Source organism: Rhineura floridana, chromosome 1 (assembly GCF_030035675.1).
Source record: "Rhineura floridana isolate rRhiFlo1 chromosome 1, rRhiFlo1.hap2, whole genome shotgun sequence".
NCBI lineage: Eukaryota > Metazoa > Chordata > Lepidosauria > Squamata > Rhineuridae > Rhineura > Rhineura floridana.
In genome coordinates, this window is record NC_084480.1 from 240,827,168 (window position 1) to 240,853,836 (window position 26,669).

General features: G+C 40.1%; 1 protein-coding gene across 5 annotated transcripts in view; it reads right to left on the reverse strand.

Annotated features, from left to right (window-relative positions):
* Positions 1-20,154, reverse strand: part of ARHGAP28 (Rho GTPase activating protein 28) — a 107,040-nt gene extending 86,886 nt beyond the window's left edge. Inside the window, exon 1 of one of the 5 annotated variants that reach the window (XM_061595884.1) lies at positions 19,883-20,154. In XM_061595884.1, the coding sequence (XP_061451868.1) occupies positions 19,883-19,995 (113 nt within the window). In that variant the 5' untranslated portion in view covers positions 19,996-20,154. Of the gene's footprint in view, positions 1-5,164; positions 5,186-19,474; positions 19,543-19,882 lie in introns of those variants that run through there. The other 4 variants (XM_061595866.1, XM_061595894.1, XM_061595870.1 and 1 more) reach the window with 4 other exon arrangements.
* Between the last annotated feature and the right edge of the window lie 6,515 nt (positions 20,155-26,669).

Sequence of the window (26,669 nt, forward strand, 5' to 3'; positions counted from 1 at the left end):
GAAGAGCCATAGGTCAGTGGTGGAATATCTGCTTTGAATGCAGAAGTTCCCAGGTTCAGTTCCTGGGATCTCCAGATAAGGTTGGGAAAGACTCCTACCTGAAACCCTGGAGAGCTGCTGCCAGTCACTGTAGACAAAACTGAGGTAAATTTCCTGTGTTCCTACAAGCTTAACCCTATCCCTGTCCACTTCTCCTCCACTCCAGATAATTCTTCCCCAAGATTCTAAATGCATGTTTATCTTCAGAAGCACATTTGGAGTCAGGGTGCAGGGGAGCAGATGGGGGCTGAATAAGAATAGAGATACTGTGGGTGGGGAAAGGATTAAGCAATTATTTCTTTCAACTGATTTTCTCTTCCTCCTTAAATCAATCTACTTAAATCAACTACTGGGAAATGTGAACATTATACCCCCTCCACAGACTGGTGCAATTATCTGAAAGTGCTTTCCACCTCCAACCGCTTGGAATGTTGTGCTTAACATTTCAACACTACTGTATATGGGCCTGAACAATAATTTTCAGTGAAACAAGCATTTTATCTATGTATGGTAAAGTTAGAAAATGATAACCTAATGCTTCCTCAGCTTTTGCAAGAAAAAAGTTGCTGAGCACAGCTTTGAGGAAGTGCACAAAAAAAGAGGTGGATCAAAGTGGGAAAATCTAACAGAAGGGATAAGCTATCATGTTTCAGATGGGGGCTCCTGGCAACACACTGGCCTAACTGCACTAACAGTACTGAATCAATCACCATAACTGTAGACAAGATTTTCCAAGCACTCTACAGCCCTGATTATCAAAATGAAGACATAGGCTGCCTTAAGGAGGCATGGGCAGACATGAATTATTTCCAAGCGCATTTGTAAGGTAGGCTACTGAAGTGGAACATTCCTTTCATTCAGTTTGGGGAGGGGTGTACTGGTTCCTCCATCCTGCTACTCGTCCACTATCACTCCCTGTTGTCTCCTCCTGCTAGTGCACAGGAAATGCCAGCAGGAACTAAGAAACTCTAGGACTTGTTGTTCAAAGCAGGATTCCCCAAACTGAAATCAACAAAACATAGGAACATAAGAAGCTGCCTTATACTGAGTCATACCATTGGTCCATCTAGTTCAGTACTGTCTACCCTGACTGCCAGTGGCTCTCCAGGGTTCAGGCAGGGTTCTCTCCCAGCTCTACCTGGAGATGCCAGTGATTGAACCTAGGACTTCTGCAAGCAAAGCAGATGCTCTACCACTGCCTTCCTCCTGCTTTTCTAACATTGCTTCTGATTGGCTCTTAGGAATGAACTCACTGAAGCCCGTTCCATCCCACATGGGGCCAGGATTAAGTCCATCCTGGTCTATTCCCTTGTGGATTTAAAAGGGAAAATCCTTAAAAATCTGCATGGATATACAAAGTTTTTTTTAAAAAAAGTTAAAAATCAGAAATAAAAGTATTTACAAGGCAGTCCAAGGTCTGCAGTGCTGCCATTGCTTTTATTTATTTTTTATTGGAAAAAAAAGCTCCAGAATAGCTTATCCAGCTGCCCACAGGGAGAACCATGTTCTATTGCTCTCAGAGAGAACTGCATTGACAAAACAAAACAAAACATGGTCCCCCCTAGTGTTTACATGGGGACAACCATGTTTCTTCCATAAAATTCCCATGAGACAATGTGACTTACCCAATATCATCCTATGAGCTTTATGGCTGGAACCCAATTCTCCCTTAGCTAGATCTAAATGTTCTAACCACAGTGGCTTCAAGGCCAACTGTTATGAGCAGTTACTGATAAGGTACATCTCAAAAACTGCATTCAGGATGTACATAAAATCTTTTAAAGCAGGAATGTCCATGTTTCAGAGAAAGGTGGAAAAAGCTATATCAGCAGCTGGCAGTCTCACTCAAACTATCTCTAGTGGCTGGATTAGAAATTCCCAGTACCTAAGAAATTGTACTCCTTTCTTCTTTGTTAAACTGAATGTTCATACAAATGAAAATAGATAAGGTAATTCTTTTGGAAACTGAATTCTGTGCTGTGCACCACAGGGTGGGGTGGAAGCCAACAAGCCTGGATTTCCTCACCAGCATGAGTCTACACTGATTATTTTCCTTCTAGTAGTGCTTGGGCCTCAGAACTAGACCAGGGTCTGTTTCCTTTTACGTGGAGCCAAGTTCTTGCACCGTCCTGTTCAAGTCATGGCTAAGCAGAGCTGTGGCATAACCTTGCTTGCCAGATCAAACTTGTGGGTTAGTTAAAATGATGCTTCAGAGCTTGAATTTTAAATTTAGAGTTTAAATTTTGTAGAATTTAAACATATATACAAACTGCTAACATTTCAGGGGGTTTTATTTCATGACACTGTTTACCCTATATCAGCCTTAAGGCACCAAAACAATTGCAGAAGTCTTACAGTATAACTGGACCTATGAAACAACTTAAGCAAGCCAGCATAACTCAAGGACAGTATCAGTACAACAGCTTCAGAAGCAGCTGTTGAAAGTCTTTTGTGATGTACAAGGCAATAATTAATATTTCCAGCAGCAGTAGTAGAGTGCTGTATCATCAGTAGTCAAAATCTTTAAACACAAATGGTTGAAAAAAAGAGGACATGACAAAGCAATCCAATATAGTGACAATAATTAACAGTGAGCCAGAAACACAGGGAGCTGCCTTATACTGGGTCAGACCATTGGCCCATCTAGCTAAGTATTGTTCACACTAGCTGGCAACAGTTCTCCAGGATTTCAGACTTGTTTCTCTCCCAGTCCAGCTGAAGATGCTGGGGATTTAACCCAGGACTATGTGCATGTAAAGCAGATGCTGTGCCACTGGGCTACACAGCACATCACCTAGAACAATCCTATACATGCCTTTGGCTACATTTTGCTCCCATTACCTAGGACTAAGTGCTACTGAACTCGAGCAGACTTACTTCTCAGCAGACTTGTGTAAATTTGTGCTATAAGGCTGCAATCCAGAGAGCAAACCTCAATGAACATAGTGGAACTTCCATGCAAACATGCATAGGATTGCACTGCATGACTGCAATTCTATACATACTTACTTAGGATTAAGCCCCATTGAAAACAGTGGGTCTTACTTCTAAATAAATTTACACAGGAATGCTTGCTGCATAAGGAATGAAACAGGTTCTGGATTATACAAAATAAAAAGCTCAAGTCAATCTATAAATGCTTAAAACACAGATACTAAGCATATACTAAATATCCTTTTGCTTACAGGAATTCATTTTGAGTTGTATTCAGTGAAATTACAGTAGGCCCACTGAAATTAATGAACCTGTTAGTTATATCTACTAACTTCAATGAGTCTACTCTGAGTAGGATTAGCATTGAATACCACCCTCAATTTCTTGTGCTTTCCAACCAAAGACATCAGTTTTTTTGTATTATTTGTATTTGTATTATTGGATGAGGGCCAATAAACTGAGTCTGAATCCTAGCAAGATGGAGGCACTGTGGGTTGGTGGTTCATAAAGCAAGCATTCAGCTTTCCTAGACTTTGCAGAGTGTGTGTGGTACATCGAAGCATTCAGCTTTGAAATATAAAGGAAAATGTTTTCATAATTAATGGCATGAGAACAGATGAATATTATTCTGTTTCAGAATGGCTCTACGAATGCTGGTTCACACAACTGTTACTTTACATAATGTACCTATGAATTATATCCAACTTTTGGAGAGGGATTTGGCATTGCAGATTAGTTTTATAAATGCACTGGCACATTTTTACATTGTGAGCTAGTACATATAAACTAAAGGGCCAGATTCTTCACAACAAAGATTACTTCAGAACAAAATTCTACTTACCAGTATTTTGAAAAAAGAAAAGAAAATAGTTTTGGTCTTAACTTTCAAAAATAGTTGTGGTTATTCTACATATGGATAGTTGCCATATCTGTTTCTGAACAATTTAATCCATAGTTAATCCAAATATTATCCTTTAAGAATACAAAATCTTATAAGGGCTACAGTACCAAGAATACAATTCACTACTTCATTTTCAAAAATACCTCTGATTTTCCTCACATAGCACAGATATTAAGGTTTGGTTTTGGTTACATACAGTCATTGTCCTTAGTACAGCCCAAATTATTTTAGTACTACTCCCAACTGAATGATAGAATTTGCCCTGAGTAATGTGGGCCCTAACTTTTCCTTTTCAATACTTTCCATGCGAATGAGTTTGATCTTTGTTGCCTGGGTGGTACCTTGCAGCAATACCTTTATAGCAGTCTTTTCTGCAGTCCAGTCAAAAGCTTGTCCTATTCGGAGAAGACCCACTGAAGTTAACAGGCATGACTAACTTGGGTTCATTGATTTAAATGGGTCTACTTTGATTAGCACTTGAATACAACCCCTAGTTTTTAATTATTGTTAAAATGTAACATTGATTCAAGAATGTCTACAGACGCCTATTCAATGTGAAAATTATGGGAGTAGAAAATGATTAGGGATTAGGAGCCACTGAACTCAGTGGGATTACTTCTGAGTAAATATGTTTAAGATTGTTCTGCATATGATTTTTTTTTTAAAAAAACCTTGTATGGCTATTGCTATTATTAGTTAAAAATATTCTCAGTTGCTCCTTGCTATAGTCAATGTTGCTAGTGTCGAAAGAAATACACTGAATATTTACTTTTCACTACTTTAAAATGTGCTCAATTCATTGTTTGAAACTGTAGTTAAAAGAAATCCATTTCTCTCCATTACTGTAAGTTGCACGTTTTTGCTCATACAAAGACATATATGACTCTCCATGGAAATACGCAAAATAAATCAATTACTCTTATTCTAAACAGCCTGTAGTTACAAATTAGATTGTTTATTTCCATCAGTGTCATCAAAGTAAGATCCAGAGGACACAACAAGAAGATATAGGTCTATTTTCATTCTCTTTTATTGCTTTAATATATGTCTAATATATGCCAGGACAAAAACATATATTCACAAGAAATAATGCTAAATGTATAACGACAAACAAAAGAAATAATACTTTACCTTTGTAAAGATAAAAACAAAGATATAGTTGTGTCATAAATACTCACACAATATCTTCAAAATGTAACCACCTCTTTCCAAGTGCCCAGGCGGGCATGTGTTTAAAGCAGAAACATTTGTAAAATTCCACACAACAGCTCTTCTGTTACCTGTCCATACCTTTAATTCAACAACAATGAAGAGATCTTCTATCACCACACAGGAAACCTGACTATATGATGGGAAAGGATCAAACAAAACCCATATGAGTTTCTGCATCTATCTTTGCCATCTTTAAAATAATTCTCATAAAACTTCACTTTATTATATTTGATTTCATACCGATGCACAGGAATTCAAATACAAAGCACTGCGAGAAGTACATAGGGAAGTTTTTTAAAAAAACAAAATAAAATAAGGTCCCTTTATATTAGCCTGAGGTTCCAATGATGTAATCAGAAAAAGGAAGGAATATCTGTGTTGCTTCATTGTTTTATATGGAGTTTTGTGTCCAAGGTTAACATGTGATAAAATTCTCATTCGTAAAAAAAACCTTTTTGAGCTGGTTCCAAAATAAAGAATAAATATTTTATCATGAAGTGAGAAAGAAGAGCTTTTGGGATGAATAAAGTCTCTAATGAGTTCCTGTAAACAACACTATGGTTATTACTGTTAATAGTTAGTATATAGTTAGTGGTTTATAATTAAATGCAAATACATAAGTATTGTGGAAATAACTAAAATCTGGAAATAATCAACATCTGGAGCAGGAAGATTGGAATTCTGTCTGCTGGTCCTGACCCCAACTTCCACACATTGGTGGTCTCTTCTCAATAAAGTCATCTATCTACAAGTACAAGCTGTATGTGCAGCAGATGTCTCCACATAATATGTATCCTGTAGTTTTGCAAGTACAGATTATGCGGATAGCGCCTCTGCACATGTCACTTGTATGTCTGCTGGAACAGAAATGATCATGTTGCGACACTGCAATTTCAATTTCTACTCGATGCATGGATTGTGCTCTGAATTTTAGTCATATGCATAGTGCTAGTGATTTGAGGTGTTTACTAAGGAAGTGTTATTAAATATGATAGACAGATGCTTGTCCACTGACACCGTACAACTATGCAATTATAAAAAGCCATCGGACCACTGCCACACATTTGACAGACCATTATAAATTTAGGGCAATATGAGCACTGTAGATACCAGTGTTCTGTTTGTGTGTTGTTTCGCAACAAACCTAAAAATACCTCTGGTCATTTTTAACCATCACGTAGAATTCCTATGATAAGGTCTATTTATTTTGTAAAATGCAGTTAATATATACAATTCAATGTTATCCTCTTTAATGTCAGTGGAACGTTTTACCCTGATATATCTTATAGGGGCTTTCCCATAAGAATAAACACTGAGACCATCATTCAAATGCTAAACATATTATGTCACAGATTAGATATATGGTACTATTAGCAGAGTTACAACATCTGCCAACGTTAGGCCATTAAGAGCCTTATCCATCTAGACAAAGTCCACCATAACCAACAGAAGTAGTGGTAACCTTCTATTGAATTTAATACGTTTGACCTACATTTTCTTGGATGTCAATTTCAGTTGTAATCCAAAAATTAAGATTAAATTTTGCATAATCCCCACCACGTAACACATGAACATATAAATGTTCCTTCTTCAAACATAATTCATCTGACCTACCCATCTTTTCTTATGAAGAGGAACTTCAGAGGACTGCTATATTAGTCCCTTATTTATAATTTGAAATTTTATACCCACTCCCAAATATTTGTACCACACTATCTCCAATATCATGAAAGTAAGACAACAAGCAAAGGTAGGTGCAAACAATATTGACAAATGTAGTTTCCTTCAGTTGTGGAATAATAAAAATTTCCTCAGTTTTAATGTGTGCAGGACCTGAGCGTCTCCCAGACAACAATTCTAATATTAAATACACTAAATCCCAACCTGAGTAATTAAAGCATATATCCATTTTTACAAAGATAAAATGATGCATAATAGAACAGCAAACAGCATCATCACCCATTCTTGAGATTTAAGAAGTCGCTGTCTCCTGGATTTAATAACTCTGGTTGATGCTAGTACCTTCGGTACTTTTGAAGTTGATGTTAAATGAGTTTAAAGATCTATAGACTAAATGGATTACAAAAGGATAAATAAAAGTAAATAAATAAAAGTAGAGAATAATATAAATTCTTTTTACTTTTTGTGACAACTACTGCCAGTCACTAATATTCCTTTGGGAGCAAGGTGCTCAAGAATATGGTGGCCGTTCAACTCCAGGTGCTGTTGGAGGAAGCTGATTATCTGTAGCCATTTCAGTCTTCTGGTACCAAAATAGCCTTGGTACAGGGGGAATGCAACTGTGTTAATTCTCCTTGATCTCTCAGTAGCTTTTGATACCATGGTACCATGCTAGACTGACTTTGTGGAGCATGGGGGCACAGTGGTTCCACTCTATCTAGAGGCCTGGTTTCAAAAGTGGGGAAATTCTGCTTGGCCCTATTGCAGTTCTGCTGTGGGGTCCCTTAAAGACTCAGTCTTATTCCAGTGTTCTTTAATACCTTTGTCAGGAGAAGAACAGGGGGAGTGTGACCCTGTTCATTCTCCTTGATCTCTTGGTGGCTTTCAATACCATCAGCCATGGTATCCTGCTGACTGACTCTGTGGATACAATGGTTCTGACCTATCTGCAGGCTTGTCTTCAGAAGGTAGTAGTAGGGGATACCATTCAGCCCCATAGCATATGTGCTGTCCCTAAAGGATCCATCTTTTCCCCCATGCTCTAATCTAGTTCCTGAGAGATGTCATCAGGCATTTGGGAGTGAGGTATTAACTTGCTGATGACACAGCTCTCATTTTCTTTGTCATCAGGTGAGATTGTGTAAGTGCTAGATTGGTGCATGGGTATCATAATTGCTGAATGTGGGCCAATAAGCTGAATCTGAATCCCAGAAGAGGGGCCCTGTGGGTCTATCTGGGAATTAGAAAGAAGCCTGGTCTAGATGGACCTGCACCCTCCTTGAAGTAGCAAATATGTTGCCTTTTGGAGCCAATTCTGTCACTGGAGGCCCAAATGTAGGGGTATAGTTGTTCAAGGTCTTGGGGGGGAGGTCTTAGACCCCTTTCATTTTTGGCAGCAGGGTTCCAGCAGGGTCCCTATGTCTCCAGCATCCTTTCCTGTTGATTGGAACCAATCAGAGTGAAAGGAGGTGAGTCAGCCACTGAGAAGAGTCTGCTCAGTAGCTAACACACTCAGCTTTCATGCTGGTTGGCTCCGAGGGATGTCTGTGTCATGGGAGAAGACATTAACAAGGATCATTCTGAACCCAGCAGCAAAAAAAGGGGAGGGGAAAGATGTGGGGTTTTGTTTCTGTCTGTCTGTCTGTCTGGTACAGCCAAAACCAACACCAGAGGTTAGGATCAGGAATTTTCATGCATAAGTTTCCTCCTACAGCTCATAAATCATAACTCATAACTCTGCCCAAATGCAGAGTCTTAGTATGATAAGCATGAAGGGAAACTCAGCCAAGGAAGATCCTTACCTTACAGCATCTTAGTATATTTGTTCATGTACATGCACAGAAAAAAGTAGATGTAGCTGAAAGGAAAAACACGGAGATCTGCATTGATCATTGCAATACATCAGTAAGGGAAAATACTTCAAACAAAGAGACTGAAAGCTCATTTTATTGTATAATCTTACACGGTTATATAATCTTAGAAGGAGCCATGGCTGTGCAGGGGCATGGCTGTAAGGGAGCATTGTGTGATTATCATGCAGGGACCCTGCACTTCTGATTTTGCCACTACACAACCACCCAAGTAGCGTTGGTGGCATGGAGTGCCTTTCTCCAGCTATGGCTAGTTCACCATCTATGGCCATTCCTTGATAGATTATAGTCTTGCCAAGGTAACACATGCTCTGGTAATCTCCCTGTTTGGATTATAGTAACACGCTGTATATGGCACTGCCTTTGAAGACAATCTGGAAGCTTCAATAATAGCAGGCTGCAGCTGCCAGATTGTTAACCAGCTCAGATGGATGGGATCACAATTCAAAATTATTTACATTGGTTGCCTATATACTTCCTGGCCAAATGTAAGGTGCTAGTGCTGATCTATAAAGCCTTAAATAGCTAGGACCAAGATTTCTGAAAGAGTGCATTTCCCTGTTCCTGCTTATGTCACAAAATCTTTAGATGAAGCTCTTCTTTGTGTTCCACACCAGGAGATGTACTTTATGCAGTGATGCTGGAAAGGGCCTTCTCTGTAGTGGGGACCAGTTGCGGAATGCCCTCCCTTTAGAAGCATGTTTGGCACCTAAACTTTTTTAATTTTGATGCCAAGTAAAAACTCATCCGTTTGCTCAAGTGTTTGCAGGATAATACTAATGCAAAGCAAGTAATCCACTCTGCAGGGTTTTTTAAGTAGTTTTAATGTATATTATTAGCTGCTCTTATGTTGATTTAGTTTATTGTTTTAATTGATTTTGCATAAATAATGTAAATTGGTTACTGCACCTTGCTCTGGAATCTATTATGATGAGTTCAGCACTGATAACCAGGAGTTGGCAATGACATAGTTATAGGGCCAGCAGTTTTACAAATCAGTCTGAAGGAACGTTTTAACTTGAACTGTCAGTTTCCCCATAGCAATTATTTAAAATGATAGACATTTAGTCTAAAACTTAAAAATCTCCGCAGTGCAACTCTTATGGAAGAAATAACACCAGTTCTGATTGTTTTGGGGAATCACATAAAACACAAATAAGCACAAGTAATTCACATCAATACACTTTCAAAGCCAGATATCTCATTTTGGATATGATAAAATATAAATTATATCCTGATGATAAAAAATGATTTAAGATCATCACAGAGACTGTAATGCAGTCTAGCTCTCCATTTACTGATACAGCCAGGAATGTACTTTGTAAGCCTACACAGACTTAGCTGTAGTTGGCAGGGCTGGCCTAAAATTCAAGCTGTTTTTAGTAACACAAAATTCCTCAAATATTTTCAGTGGGCATTGCATGCAACTGCTAAGTAATGACTTTTCATTTCAATACACGGTTATGCTGTAAATATTGTGTTTTTTCCTACAGATGTGCTCCTCAGTGCTTATGTGGGAAATAAAAATGAATGAGTCATGGAGTTTTTAATTTATGCATGTTATTAAAATCACATGAAACATTTTAGCTGTATAATCCAGCACTTTTGACATAGTAGAATGGGGTGCTACTGCATAGGACTTGCATTAAAGCACTTGTCTAATTGATTCACCATTACTGGACAGTGCATTCTGACTTATATCACCCTGCTAATGTGCTGTGCGAATTAGTTTTTACTTACACCCTGAACAGCTTCTGTTGTGCTTCTAAGCACCACATGCAAGAACTTAGGTAACAAATTTAATTTTTTACATATGAATAAACACTGTATGATGACATAGCATAATATACATATTTCTCTATTATGCCTCTTATATCTGTTTATGTATTTCTGGAACAAAATTATCCAGGCTTTTACCTTAATGTACTTTGAAAAAGGAAAGGATGTCAAAGCTCAGGAAAACCTACAAACTGATGACTTGGTTAACGTGCACTTGGGAAATGAGAGTGGAGCAAAAGACAGATCAGTGAAAGCACACACACAAACACACCTGCCCCTCCTCCAAGCATCTGTAGGCATGCATGCATTTGGGCACATAGGAAGGGGGAAGCCATCAATTGCCACAGCATCTTGGCAAGAGATGGAGGGCAGAATGTAGGTGGAAGAAAGGGGGCGCTGGCACACATACTTAGCCTCAGAGATTGGGGGCGGGTAAGTCCTGAGCTTCCTCACTGCTCCTTGCCTCCTTCTGGGCTGAAAGCAAGATCTGGGCGGCCTCGCAAATAAGAATGATTTTTTTATGGAGGTGGCAGAAAAACAGGAGCCAAGAAAGGCAGGCACGCTGCCTGCAAGGAAGGAAGGGGAAAAGCAGCCTTTCCTTGCAGCCTTGCTTCTTTTTGCTTCATGAAAATCCCTCTCCTCTCATTCTGAATAAGGGTGTCATCAGCAGCGGCAGTGTGAGGAGACAGGAGTCAGCAATAGTAATCCCCTCTTCTTCCTGGTAGCTCTACCCTCAGCCTCCTTTAGCGTCTGCCATGTGTTTTATAGGCAGATGCCTGCCCTCAGTAAAAGTCCTCCCCTCTCGTTTAGAGCAAGTGGGCAGTGTCGTCTGCAGAGGCAGTGGGGAACAGACAGCATCCAGAGAGTGAAGACTTTTTTTTAAAAAAATTCATTTCTTTACTGTTCGCAACCCCCTCTGGATTACTCCACACCTCCCCTGGGGATCATGGCCCCGAGGTTGGGAACCACTGCATATAATGTTGAGTTTCCAATTTGATTTTTAAAAAAATCTATTAAAAATACTGGCGCTTCAAACTTGTTTCACATATTTGCCATACATTTGTGAATCAGCACGATTCCTATATAAGTGTGTGTGTGCACATGTGTATTGGCATTTCAGTGCACATGTACTGGTTTAATACAGATATTGAATATTGCAATATTGAAAGCCTACACACATATTCTGTTCTATAAGTAGTGCTAAATGATGTAAGAAAGCACAACGGAGCCTTAAGCAAACTGTCGTCTTGTGGGCCCTCTTGTCTTATCAATGGGTCCTGGTGGGCTTATCTGGTAGTAGTTGCAGCAACATGCCAGGCTTCAGGGTCTAGCTGCCATTTTAATTTTTCACAGCGACCCCAATATAGCATTGCCCTGGGATATGGTAGGAAACATTAACCCACACATGACCTCCAGGTTGGGAAACACTGATGTAGAGGAAGTAACAATGTACAACCATAGTGTGTAATCAAATTCTTATCAGGACCTGGTATGAAGAAATATTTATATAAGCTTGACTGTCAAAGATGTTTATTATTTACCCAACCTGTAAATATATTTGTAGTGCAATCCTATGATTGTTTACTCAGAAACAAGTGCCAATGCATTCAATTGGGCTTACTCAAACAGGGAAGCGTGCAAGAACTACAGCCTCAAGTGATAAGGAACACACACTCAACCCAAAATTCAGAATCATGTCACTTTAAGCTGTTTTGCAACTGTTTATATTTTATATGGTTATTGGATTTAAAGAGATTTATTTCTTCTTGTGAATTTCCTTTGTTTCCAATTGGTAATCCTACCTCACAGAGTTGTTGGGAAGGCTCCATACACACACTGGAGATATAAAAATACATAGACCCCATATAACAGTTTATTGTCAAAATGAGTTGGTCATTGCAGAACATTTTTAAAAAATCAGTATTAGTTTCCTACATAATAAAAGCAGTGACATCTATGTAAGCCCTGCCTAATTGCTTTAAAAAATAGGACTGGAGGGGGAAGGAACAATTTAGAACACAAACCCAATCCTTTGCTATGTTCACTCAAAAGTCCCATTAATTTACAGCACAATCCTAACAATGTCTACTTAAAAGTAAGTCCTATTGAATTCAGTGGGGTTTACTCCAGGTATGGGGGATTAGCATTGCAGTTTACTCCCAGAAAAGCAAGTATTGGATTAAAGCTTCATATTGGGAAGGTTTTCAAAACACTGCCATCTTCAGCAGCCCAGGAAAATTTAAACTTGTTTGACTCCTGCACACAAGAGAAAAAAAAGACTTTTGGTATTCCTGAAAGCTATATACTTACTCAATTTATGAGATGTTCAGATAAATGGGGAAAAACAGTTTTCTGCCTTTGCAATGGGGTCTAGGTACTGCCTGGAGGCCCAGAAATCCCTTGTCAATCACTACTCTGACTTCACTTATTGGCTACAAACCTGAAAGGGAGGCATTAGAGCAGCCAGCTAAGAGATCATTTCACAGAAGTTGTGGGGGACAGCTGACGTTTTGGTGTATATCTCGTGAACCAGGCCACCTAGAAACATAGTTTATAAAAAAAAAAAAAAAGCTGAAAGTCTGGAGATTAAGCTCACTCACACAGAGACCAGGAGTGGACCCCAAAAATCTGGAGTCCCGGGTAAAAACCAGACACCTGGCAACCCTATGTGCTTGAGCACTTAACTCTTCTTCCATCCTCTTCCCTCCCACCTCTTGCACACTTAGCTATAGAAAAACCTTCCTGGTTTATTAAACTGCAATTTCCCTGTGATATCTAAAATGGGACACTGTGATTTAAATGGTCCCTGTTTGCAATCCTAATTTTTAAAGAGTGCTTAAACTACAGCTACAAATTTCCTCTGTAGCTGGGCACACAAGAGGAGGAAGGGAATGGTTGAGCTCATTGCCATTTGCATTCCAACAAATCACAGTTTATTGGATTGGGAATGCTATGTTTGAACCAAGCCACCATGGAGGCCTAACTTAACCATTTGGAGAAGAACCTCAGCAAGTACATAAAACAATATAATAGCATGCATGTTTGTACATGCCACTGATTACTACAGTCAGCTCTTGGACTTCAGATACTATTTGGCATACTGAACTGGCCCTGAAGACTAGTCCTCTGGAAATGGATCACTTACAACAAAGATCAATATATTTAGGAGTAGCCTCTGTTGAAACACAGAATGCTGGCCTCACCATTCTGGCCTCAGAGTAAAAAAGAAAACCTGCCAGTGCCTTGCCATTATGTAAATACGTCAGCAATGAATTATGCATTTAATAATTGAAACATGAAACATAAAAGATAAAACAATGTTAACATTCCCTAGAATACACTAACTATGAAGCAATCCAGATATATTGTTTTTCCCCCAATCTAATATCAAAAGAAGGATTTGGATAAGAGGCATAACTAGCTTCCTTTCAAATTCACATGGATTTTGCAATATTTTTTACTAGGACTGCTTCCAATCAGAATTTCCCCCCAGTTTGGGGGATACTAAATGACATGCTCTTATTTCCCGGATGGTACCATTGCATTAGTGTCGGAAATCAGCCATTGTCTCATCCTTGCTCTTCAAAGGCAACCCATGCAAGGAACTGAGAAAGCTAGAAGAAGCACAGTCACTCCAGAGCTCTCCAGACTTTTAGGTCAATGAAACTATTTATGCTCTATCCATGTGCCTATCACGAGGGCTGGTCTGGGCACTTCACCCTTTACTGCAATGGTGCTTCAAACTGGTCACCAATCATCTTGCAATCTTACCCGCACAATGGAAGCTAGCCCTTCTTAGCACCCAGTGATCTGAGTTTTCCAGAAAAAAATTAATTGGAAAATTTTCTGGAATTTTTCCTATGCAAATCAGGCTAATTTGCATGGGTTAATCTGAAATGGAAAATCTTCAGTTTGCATTGAAACATTTTCTGATGCCCTAGAGAGTGATCTAATTTAATATGCTTATCTTACTGTATTTAGGAAACAAAGCTAAACACTTTGAAAAAGTGTGCCAAATATTATATTTAAAACTGGTATGCATTCATTGTTATGAATGAACTTATAAAATGGGAAAATTTCCATGGAGAACTAAAGCACTGGAAAAATTTTCATGGAAAATTTTCCATTTCACATCACTGTACCTGCCAATAATAAAGCCATAGAACTGCTGGTGCAGATTTCCCAAAACCAAATACCAATTCAGAAATTAATTTTAACAACAACAAAAAAGTAATGGAGCAGCAGTGTATTGACACAAGTATGTCACTGCATAAACCACCAGAAGAGCCTGCATGTGGAAATGTTGCATTTGAGACATTTGATCACAGAAGTAGTTTCCTACATTTATTTTATTAAGAGCTGGAGGTTGAACAGCAGCCAGTTTAAAGAGTTTCTGAAGAACCTTAATCTGAGTATGGTGACCTAGTATGTAAAGTATGACAGCTGAGCTATGCTAAAGCATAGTACTATAGTACTATGCTAAAGCAGTTTTATGGGCCCTGTAAAAAAATAGAACTGCTCATGGAGTCCAATGGAAAATCAGTTGAAGAACTGAGTGACAAACAGTGTCTATGTGACCTGGCATTCTTGGTGGACATCACGAAGTATCTGAAAGAGCTTAATATTTAACTGAAAAACCAGCTGCTTACTATCCTACAAGAAAATATAAGAACATTTGAAGCAAGGCTAGACACCAGCTAGAAAGGGAAATATAACACATTTCCCAATCCTTTGAAGACATACACATAAAACATAAAACAGCAGAGTATGCAAAAGAATGTAGTAATTTGCAGCAGCAGCACTTTACTGTCCATTTTTAGGACCTTAAACAGCATTAAGTTGAATTTTGACATTCTTGTGTCACCCTTCACTATGGGAGTATCAAACAGAACTCTTATCATGCTGCAATAAATGATGGAAGTGTTGGATTCCTATGAACACTATATAAACACAAAGATATTTCCAACACTCAGGACACACACACTTAGGATTGCCTCACTATTTGGAACTACCTACTACTATGAGCAATTCTTTCCAATGATAGCATATGCAAAGCACCAATTTCACACAAGATTAACAGACTGGCATTTGGAAACCAACTAAGAGTAGCCACATCCTCACTGCCAGCAATGATTGAGAAATTCTCAAAAGAAAAACAGCCACAACCATGTTATTAGGATGTGTTTTGTTCTATGTATTCAGCACACAATTAAAAAGGTATTAATTTTCTGCCTCAGCCACATCCACCTTTCCACACTAACGCTGTCTACTTTTCCACGTTGGCCATGCTCGTTTTAGCATGCAGCACTCAAGAGGATTGACTATGGCCTTCTGCTGGAAAAAGGTAAGCTACCCTTATCATAGATCAAAATAGTTAATGAACTACATAAAGGTTTGAAGTATGTTTTCATGCATAATCACTACGCTAGTGCAACACAAGATTAAAGAATAGCTTGGAAGTATCAGAATAAGGATAGTCAACACTATGTTAAACCTAAACTTTGGCTCTGCTGATAAAAACAATTAGTTTGCATAGTGACAGCAAGAGACTGAATTTAGACATTTAAAATCTTCATTTCTATTCAAAAATGCACTAATTAACACCATATGCTTTCATGATTTTGGGTATAAATCTCAAATTATTCCACTGATTTTCTATAAAATTTTCACCTGCGTAATCAAAGTGGTCAAAAGAGAATGAGACTCCAAGGTCCGATTACCAAACATAAAAACTGTAGCTTTTTAATTATCTTTAGATATAGAAAACCAGTTTCCAGATTGTTGCCTTAATGAACCCAAAATGAATACAATCCACCAACTGTGATGTGATTCAATGAATACTAGAAACAGAAACAGGAGAACAATTATTACAACATAACCTATTATAAAGAATTTGAAGAAGGGAAAGTGGCATGGATTCAAACAGACTTTTCTGTCCTTTACTAAAACAACTAGTACATTTGCTTTTATGCATTTGGCATTCCACTGGGCCACATGCTGAGGTAATACAGCCTCTTTCTACAGCATGTTTTAGTAACACAGATGGAGTTTCTGACTCCCCACATGGCAAAAACTAGTTATTGCAAAGAGACAGCTGCAGGAAGTGGGCAACTTCACTAGGAGACTGAACTGTATGTGTGATTAAAGTTTTGCAGGAACTTCTAAAATGTGTTACTAATATTATCTCCCATAAAGTTTTTAATACATAATTTTAAATCATATAGATAGCTCTTTTTTGTATTTATTCCTGACCTACCTTAATAGAGCTTAAAATTCAAGCAAGATTAGAAAATATTAGTAGAAGGAATACGAGTTAAGCTATACAAATGTTGTATCTTTAAATTATTGGGTTGGATCCAGAAAGTCCCTTCTGTGAATAGAAGGGCTCCTTCCATTTCTGGAAGGGGCTGAGATCCAGTGAAGGCTCACATGGGAGGAAAGGGTATTGCTGATTTTTGCTGATTCTCCTTCCACCTAAAGATCCCCATAGTGCCTTCCATGTTGTTCCAGAGGGACTCCCAACCCTCCATAGCAACTTTTCAGCGGACACATTTGTCTGCAGGGCAAAGGAGGAATCAACAGAAAATCACCTCCTCCCTTCCTCTAGTAGGAGTGTCTCATGAATGACATTCTGGATACAAGCCATATTCTTTTTGCTCCCTGATAATGAAAGAATGGTTTCAGCAGTAATTTAATTATTATTGTGTCATTCTGATTACAAGTGAGTGAGCCAGACAAAATTTAAGTGAGTATGTGTGTGTTTGTGTACATATAAAATTTGTCAACTATACATATCAAACAGATATCACTTTAATTTTTTTTCACTGCCAGACAGCCCAACCTTACAATAAATATCAAGGAAAAATAAAAGCAATTAAGTACTTTTCAAGTTCCATAAATTCTGGTGAGACAGTTAAGCATGTTCTGAACACTTTACCACTGAAATCAATGGCACTGTTTATGTGAAGTGCAGATTCAGTTAGGAAAAACATATGTAGTATATACTCCAGAATCTTAGTTCCATTGCCAAGTAAACCAAACCAAACACATGAATATCAACATTAGAATGCTCATCATTCTCATCCATCAACCATTGTTAGAGAACTGACCATCTGTGTCATCTTTGCTGTGAAACTGTCTAGAAGTGTCTATGTAGATTGGACTTTAACCTTTAGTTTCTTTAGGTACAAGGGCATTAGGATTGTTCCAGTCATCAAAATCTACTAGAGACTATATATTTCCTTGTTAGCACTCACATTAAATTCTTTGAACACTGGCCTTAGGACTAGGGACAAGGGCCTCAGATTTCTTCCAATTTTTATATATTTGATACCATAGTAAAAATATCAAGAGTGACCTAGAGGTCAGTTCATACTCTGACAATCATTTATGCATCCATGCAAGGTATTTATTTAATAAAATTATATTCTACTTTTCCACCCAAGTTTGTATCCACAAAATAGCTAACAACCATAATATTTAATCATGCATTAATTAATAAATCACTATAATACCAATTCTCAAGCTGCAATCCTATGCAGTTTAGCTTGAACTAGCCCCACCGAACACAGTTGACCTTAATTCTTAGTAAAATTGTATATAAAATAGAAGAGCAGTGTTTATGGATATGGGTGACCTATAAATATATGGCAGCCATTTTCTATTTTACAGATGCAAAAATGAAACAAATAAACAGAGACAACATGCCACAGGCTATACAGAACCTCCAGGGAATAACTATAATCTGAACCTAGTTGTCATTCATTTAAACCCAACCTATATTCACTAGACTCAGCACATTTTGGATTGGCAGACATTATAACTGACATGGAAATTGCTTTAAATCTGATATGGGGAGCATGTGGCTTCAACTCCCAACACCCCTGCCATGCTGGTGGGGGCTGATGGGAGTAGGGGTCCAACAACATCTGGAAAGCCACAGGTTCCCCACATGATTTAAATCATTCTATGTGGTGGCTGGCTACAACACCCTGTGGCGAGTTAACAGAAATTCATTGTGCATATTTACTCATGTTCTCCATGATACCTCCATAACTTTGGTCATTTGTGGTAGTGTGGAGAAAATTGTTTAGTCCACATGGTGAGTCTTTAAGCATAAACTGACACATAATGATGACTACCATGTATGGCTACCATAATATGTGCAGTGGTCATTGTTAAACTTTCAAGAAAGAAAAATCTGAATCAGGGTAAAATTTATCCCATATACTAAAATCAGAAAGCTATTTATGCTATTTGTCCTTCTTTGTTTTAATATCTTACCTTTATGCATTTAACTTTTTTATTTCTAAAACATGAAAATTTGTTATTTCTAGGAAAACAAACGCCCCTAACTTTATATAACACACCAGACTTTGACAAACATATCCTTTGCAGAAGTTGGCGAAAACCAGACTTGTATTTAGAAGAAAGGTCAGTTTTACTGAGACCAAAGATATCACTAGGGTAGATGTTACCCAAACAGTTTCCTTTATCTGCAAATTTGTCTGGGACAAATGCAAGAAATGTCTCCAGGATGCATACTAATATTGTGAAATTCCTCCCTCAGGGGGGGAAAATGCTGGTATTTGGATGAAACCTCTTGTAAGTGTAATCTCTTGTGAGTTTCTGAGCGTGTCAAATATTTTATAACGTAATAAATAAAAAATGTGCATCCTTGTTTCTATTCATGGTGCACTGTATGAATTATTGTTACCTGTCCTTGGGGTGGTGGGTTAGTCATTTTATATATTAGAGATAGATATAATATATAAAAACAATGTGTATGCAATAACTAATTGCATTGTCTCAGGAAAATAAGTCACTTAGGCTGTAATCCTGTACCCACTTTTAGTTGGGAGTAAATCCAACAGTGAGGTTATATTCTACGTAGACATGCACAGGATTACTCTGCACATACTTGATGGAGAGTCAATAGCTATTAAAATTTGAATGTAAATTAAGCTCCGACTGCCACCGCTCGCTCGCTCTGGTAACTCGTGTAACTCGTCAATAAGAGACCACTTCCCCCTCTCTCCCTCCCGCTTCATTCACTCACTACTTCTCAGCAGGTTATCTTGAAGCTAATCTCGGTTAGCAAACAAACTTGATCCGCAGCTTTCAGGAGACTTTAAACGGAGACCTTTTTGCCAACCCGCCGCCCCTCCCTCAATACAGGTCTAGTCAAGGGCACCGCCAAAACTACTTTAAGAGAGAGAGAGATTGAGAAGGACTTCCTCGGCAAAGACAGCTCCACGCTTAATAATAAAACAATGATAAAAGCTGGCATGGTAGAGAGGGGGAGGGGGATTCCTCACAAAGGGTGACTCAGACCCTGACACTCAGTCTACACACACAACGACAATGGCAGCGCCCGCCTGGCAGCCTGCCGCTGAAACAGAAATGACCTCAAGACAAAAGCTCGTCGAGCATGCAGCAGTTGGCGGGCTCCTCGCACGCCTTTTACCTGAGAGGCGACCGGCTGGGGGAACTCTCCGCAGCCACTCTGGTTGGTAGCCGGGATGGAGTGTAAGAATGGTAGGCTGTCAGGACCACACTGCCCGAGTCTTTTATCTCCATGATCGGAGGCGCATGTCTTCCTCACCGCCTGGCGACAACTGCCTGCCTCAGCGGCGTGGCTTCTTGGGATCAAAGGATCCTGTCACAAAAGCAAAGGCATGGCCTTACCCTTTAACAGCCCCTTCCTCCCCCCTCGCCGTCTCGCTGGCGATTGCTGGGCAAGCGAGACAAGGCTCTTCCTTCTGCCTGAACAGCTGAATTAGCATAGATTTAAAAACGCCGCCCCCCACACACGCCTCAGTCAAAGAGGGAACCATGTTTCTAGGAAACTAGAAACCTGAAGTAATCCTGCATGGCACAGAAGCACAGCAAGTTACGTCTCTCTCTCTCTCTCTCTCTCTCATTTGCCCTCAAAATACAAACTCAGAACTAATTCTTGTGCCAAGACAAGGAAGAGAGAAAAAATAAAGAAGTTATTCAGGAGGACCAACAATAATTAACTGAAAATGAGGTTCCACTTAACAGTACACTTAAGAGGCAAAGAGAAATTTCCAGAAGTAGAATCATAGGAAGGGACTTATAAGGCCATTGAGTCCAATCCCCTGCTCAATACAGGAATCCAAATTAAAGCCTACTGGTAAGCGACGGTAACGCAGCCGAAAGCTCTGCTCACACCCGGAGTCGATTCCAAAGGGGTTGAGGTCCACTCAGCCTTCCATCCATCCGTGGTCGGTAAAATGAGTACCAGTACCCGGCATATGCTGGGTGGTAAAGAAAGGCCGGGGAAGGAACTGGCAATCCCACCCCATATATACGGTCTGCCTAGTAAACGTCGCAAAACGTCACCCTAAGAGTCGGAAACGACTCACACTACAAATGCGGGGACACCTTTACCTTTAACAGGTGGCTGTCCAGCTGCCACTTGAATGTCTCCAGTGTTGGACAGTCCACCACCTCCCTAGGTAATTGTGTATCACTAACAGTTAGGAAGTTTTTCCTGATGTTCAGTTGAAATCTGACTTCCTGCAACTTGAACCCATTATTCTGTGTCCTGTCTTCTGGGACAATTGAAAAGAGATCCTGGCCCTCTGCGTAACAACCTTTCAAGTACTGGAACAGTGTTATCATATCTTCCCTCAGTCTTCTCTTCTCAAGGCTAAACATGTCCAGTTCTTTTAGTCTCTCCTCATAGGGCTTTGCTTCCATTCCCCTGATCATCCTCGTTTATTTATTTTATTTATTTATTTAATTGCATTTCTAAACCGCCCTATAGCTAACAGCTCCCAGGGCGGTGTACAACACGATAAAACCACAATATTTAAAATACAAGCAAGTGTGTATTGCGCATACAATTATAAAACATATTTAAAAACAGAGTAAAAGAAAATAAACATAAGATTAAATAAAAAAAAAACTTAAAATGCCTGGGTGAAGAGGTAGGTTTTTACCTGGCGCCGAAAAGATGACAGAGAAGGCGCCAGGCGTATCTCATCTGGGAGGGCATTCCATAATTCAGGGGCCACCACCGAAAAGGCCCTAGATCTTGTTACTGTTCTCCAGGCCTCTGTATGAGTTGGGACCCGGAGAAGGGCCTTAGACGTCGAGCGGAGTGAACGGGTAGGAACATAGCGAGAGAGGCGTTCCATCAGATATTGCGGTCCAGTGCCGTTAAGGGCTTTATAGGTAAGGACCAACACTTTGAATCTGGCCCGGAAACGTATTGGAAGCCAGTGCAGTTGGGCCAGAATAGGTGTTATGTGGTCGAATTTCTTCGTCCCAGTAAGAATTCTGGCCGTGGCATTCTGCACTAGCTGAAGTTTCCGAATCGTTTTCAAAGGTAACCCTACGTAGAGAGCATTACAGTAATCCAATCTAGAGGTTACCAGAGCGTGAATAACTGAGGCTAGGTTCTCCCTGTCCAGATAGGGTCGTAGTTGGGCTACTAGCCGAAGCTGGTAGAACGCATTTCGTGCCACCGAGGCTACTTGGGCCTCGAGTGACAGAAGCGGATCTAATAAGATCCCCAAACTACGGACCTGTTCCTTTAGGGGGAGTGTAACCCCATCTAGGGCAGGTCTGACATCAACCATCTGAGCAGAGGGCTCCCCAACCAACAGCATCTCAGTCTTGTCAGGATTGAGTTTCAGTTTGTTAGCTCTCTTCCAGTCCATTATCGCGGCCAGGCAGCGGTTCAGTACAGCAACAGCCTCACCTGAAGAAGATGAGAAGGAGAAATAGAGCTGCGTATCATCAGCATATTGCTGGAAGCGCACTCCAAAACTCCTGATGACCTCGCCCAGTGGCTTCATATAGATATTAAAAAGCATGGGGGACAGAACTGAGCCCTGCGGGACCCCATATTGTAGCACCCAGGGACTCGAGTAATGTTCCCCAAGCATCACCCTCTGGAGACGATTCCCAAGATAGGAGCACAGCCACCGCCAAGCAGTGCCTCCAACTCCTAAATCCGCGAGTCGCCCCAGAAGGATACCATGGTCGATGGTATCAAAAGCCGCCGAGAGATCAAGGAGAACCAACAGAGTTACACTCCCTCTTTCTCCCGACAGAGGTCATCATACAGGGCGACCAAGGCTGTTTCTGTACCAAACCCCGGCCGAAAGCCGGATTGAAATGGATCGTTGCCCTCCTCTGAACCTGTACCAGCTTGTCTGCATCCTTCTTAACGTGCCCTGAGCCAGGGCTGTCTCCAGGTTTGAGGGGGCCCTGGGGAAAGTGCTTCCTGTTAATGGGCCTATCTAGCAGTGCCACTTTAATTTCTACAGTGTCCCAACATAAGGAATGTGTCATATGTCTTTCTAATGTTTGGGATCATCACATAGCAAAATGGCACCATATCAGTCTGTGCCCAAGAATATTAACTTTCAGTTTGCCTATGCAAATTCAACTGTGCTGTTTTTAGGAGTTTTGGTAGCAAAGAGCAAGTAACAACACTGGGTTAAGCCATGTAGTGCCCTCCTGTTGTTCCTCCATCAACAAGCATAATCTTCATTTTACTGGTTCCAAATACACATCAGTTTTAGAAGTGTATTTTCCAGTCTCCCCATACACAGAATTAAGTTTGCTAAGTTTTTTCCCCTTTTGTTCATTGTTTCCAATGATACATTTATTTAAAGTCATGGCAGTTATAAAAGAATGCAGATACATGATGAAGAAAATATGTACTTTGAAATCCACATCTCAGGTAACTGTTAATGAATAAATTGTTGAAAGATTATGTTGAAAGAGTGTGCTCAGATGTGTTTAATTGATAAACTGAAGTTCTTGTGAAGTAAAAATCCAAACTCCTAATGAATAGGAGTCTTTCGAGATTAGGGCCTTTGAAGATATTTGTTACAAATTATACATCTGGAAAGCCATTTCTACAATTAGGAGTTATTGATACAGGGCTGCAATAACTTTTTAAAGTCAAATTTGTTCAGATTGTTAAATAGATTAACAAATGTAAAATCCAAAACGAAGGTTAAGGGCATGTTTGCATCCTCTGGGCAAGGGGCCACAAAGTAGATAGATTAACACTATGGATGGAAAGATCTGTCAATTTTGATTCTCTCAGTTTCTCATTTTTCCAATCTTAAATTCAGTTCTCCACATTTCTGCAGCGATGTGAGGTTTTTTTAAAAATGTCATGAAAATTCTCCAGCATTTGGGGGCAAAGTTCTCCTAATAAACACATTTTTGTAGGCAGTTTTGACTAATGTATATATTTCTGCAAGCCATTTCTTGTCATATAATACATTTTTGCATATTATTTTCACATATATATTTATTTTTATGCACACTTTCCCCTAAAATATGCATTTTGAAAATATTGTTTGGTTAGTGAACTACATCACAAAATTCAAATAAGTGTGAATTTCAAAGGATGGCTGTGTTTCTATTCTCATATTGTTTCACAAAGTGCTAATTTGATAAATTCGGCTTTAAATAAGAACTTAATCAAAATTCTTGCCCATCCCTAAGTAACACCCAATAGGTCTCTATTGATGCAGTACAATCTTACAGCCTGCACAGCATGGATAGCTAACCTGTGGACCTCCAGTTGTTGCTGGACTACAACTCCCATCATCCTTATTGGCCATGGTGGCTGGGACTGATGGCAACAGGAGTCTAACAATATTTGTGGGGCCATAAATTAGTCATCCCTGCTCTACTGATAGGAGGGTCCAGTGTTGCACACCAGAGGCTGAGCAATATGCACAATACAAGGCCTTACACAGTCCAAGAGTGGGTGCAGAAGAGGGTACAAAAGGAGTGGCTACTGTCCTATTGTCTCTTTACAGGATCTGTTCTTCGTTGCATGGAGCAAAATACCAGGTTCTTCCAGATTCCACATCCAGATTCCACATGCTTATTCCACATTCATCCTAATTTGCTTACACAAAATTTACACAGAGTTCAGATTTACACAGGGTCTTTATTTATTTTGAATTTGTTCATGAGGCAGTTATATATGACAACCAGCATCCAGTCTGAGTTGTTTGCAGGATTTACATGTTTACATGTTAATTATATATTCATCCTACACTTTTCGATGTATTTCCTCATTCCTTTCCTAACGGCAAAAACTCACAGTTGTTGTTTTTTAAGTGGGTTTGTTACATTAGGGCAACAAAATACTTTAATCCATTTTAATTGTGCCGACTTAAATTTCTAGCATGTGCTTCAGTCCCTCCCACTAAATACTGAATGTCCTAGCAACATGAGTATTAAAGATACAAAGTTAGAAGACATGGAAATGAATGGTCATACCTTATCAGCAGAAAGAATAGTGATCACCCATAGATGAAAAAAAGGAACCCACCTAATGGATTGGTGCCTTAGGGTCTGGGATATTGTCAGGGTCTGGAATATTCAGCCTGATGAACTTCAGACATACTAGTGAAGAAAGACAAATGGATAATGGTGATGCTTTGAAACAGCAAAGTATTTGACCATATTCAATCATGTACCTTATTAAATTGCTCTCTTTTACATCTTAATATATAGACAGAGCCGGTGCCAAAGGGTGGCCAGGCTGGGCCCTGGCCAAGGGCACCGTGGCCCACAGGGCCCCCTGAAGGGGCCCTCATTAGGGTGGGTGAGTAATGCTCCCCTTCCGCGATCCATGGCAGGCTCCCTGCTGTGGATTGCAGGGAGGGAGCTTCCAGGCCACCTACCCATTCGCTTGCTCCACCTACCTCTCTTCTGCTGCTGCGCGCACTGTGTGCACAGGGTTGCCATCAACCAGGATGGTGGGGGAGGCTTCTTTAAGGGGCTAATGCCCCTTCCACCATCTTGGTTGATGGCAGGCATGCGTTCGCATAGCATACCACACACGTGTGCCATCAACCAAGCCTCTACTGCCAACTTGGTTGATGGTAGCCCTGCGCGCACAGCATGTGTAGCAGCAGAAGAGAGGTAGGTGGAGCAAGCAAATGGATAGCAGCAGAAGATGAGAGAGGTAGGTGGAATAGGCAGGAGCCACGCACCCAGGGCAGGCTGGTGCCCAAGGGCCCAGTCATGCCTGGCGCCGGCCCTGTATATAGAGCACAATGGCACTATATACAAAATGATAATTTCCTAGGACTTTCCTAGGACTTCTAAAGCTATTTTTTCCTATAGTTTACCTACTCTTCATTATTCACATAGGCTTAATTTAAACGGGATGTTATATTCTATTTATCTAACAGATGTCTGTTTCTTATATGCAACTTTTGATCCATTTCCGCTTGGAGTACTGACATCATTTTTCTAATCTGGTTTGCTGAAGCAGGAAGTAAACATTAAGCAATGAATGGTACAGTAGTTAGCCTGGAAGCAGTGGGAAAACTTGGCACTTCCTCTAAGCACAAACAGGAATTTGGTGTATGTCAGGATGCAGGATTGGGACCCTAGCACTTCAGAAGATGAGGAGATCATTTTCCCAGAGCTGGGTGAAGAGGGGGAGGGAGAACTCTCAGAGATAGTGTTGCCCAGCAGCCGCAGAGGCCTTGAAACTCCAACAGACAAAGTTACAGACACTTCTCAGGAATTTCCCACACTCACCCCCCTCATCGAGCCAGAGCAGTTAGCCCAGGAAGGAGGGAGAGTTCAACTCCCTCCTCAGCCAGAGAAAAGCCCGCCTGATGGGCATGACGTTCACCCCCCTCTTTCTCCAATACCAGAGATAGAATCTTCAGAAGGGGAGGAGGCAGAACTTCCTCCATCACCGCGAACCCGGAGAAAACAAAAACGAGCCAGGGGAAGAGAGGGGGGGGCGGGGAAGAAAGCACCCTAAGGCGGAGTGAGAGAATTCGCGCCAGAAAGCCCCCTTAATAAGGATAAGGGGGGGCGGGAATTCCTTTGTTCTGTCAACTCTCTTGCATGTCGCTGGACACGTGTATTGTGTTCCTTCATGAGAAGGCGCAGCATCTGTTTGGATATTACGTTAATAAAGACTGAATTGCTTTCACAACCTGGTCTGGTTACTGAGTCCAGTCCTGGACACGACAGTGTATGGCATTGTGACTGAAAGGGAATGTGCATCAAGAAGATAGTATACACACAACAGATGCATTGAAGACTACAAAAAGAAAAATGACACTGGGACAGAAATCTACATATAGTACCGAAAGGCAAGTAGCACTTCACAGACACATGGAGTTTGCCCCACCTTTTTAATTCCTTCACAATTTGTTCCATTGTAACAACCTCAGATTGCAGCATATGCACAGCATTGGCATTTCAGGGCAACT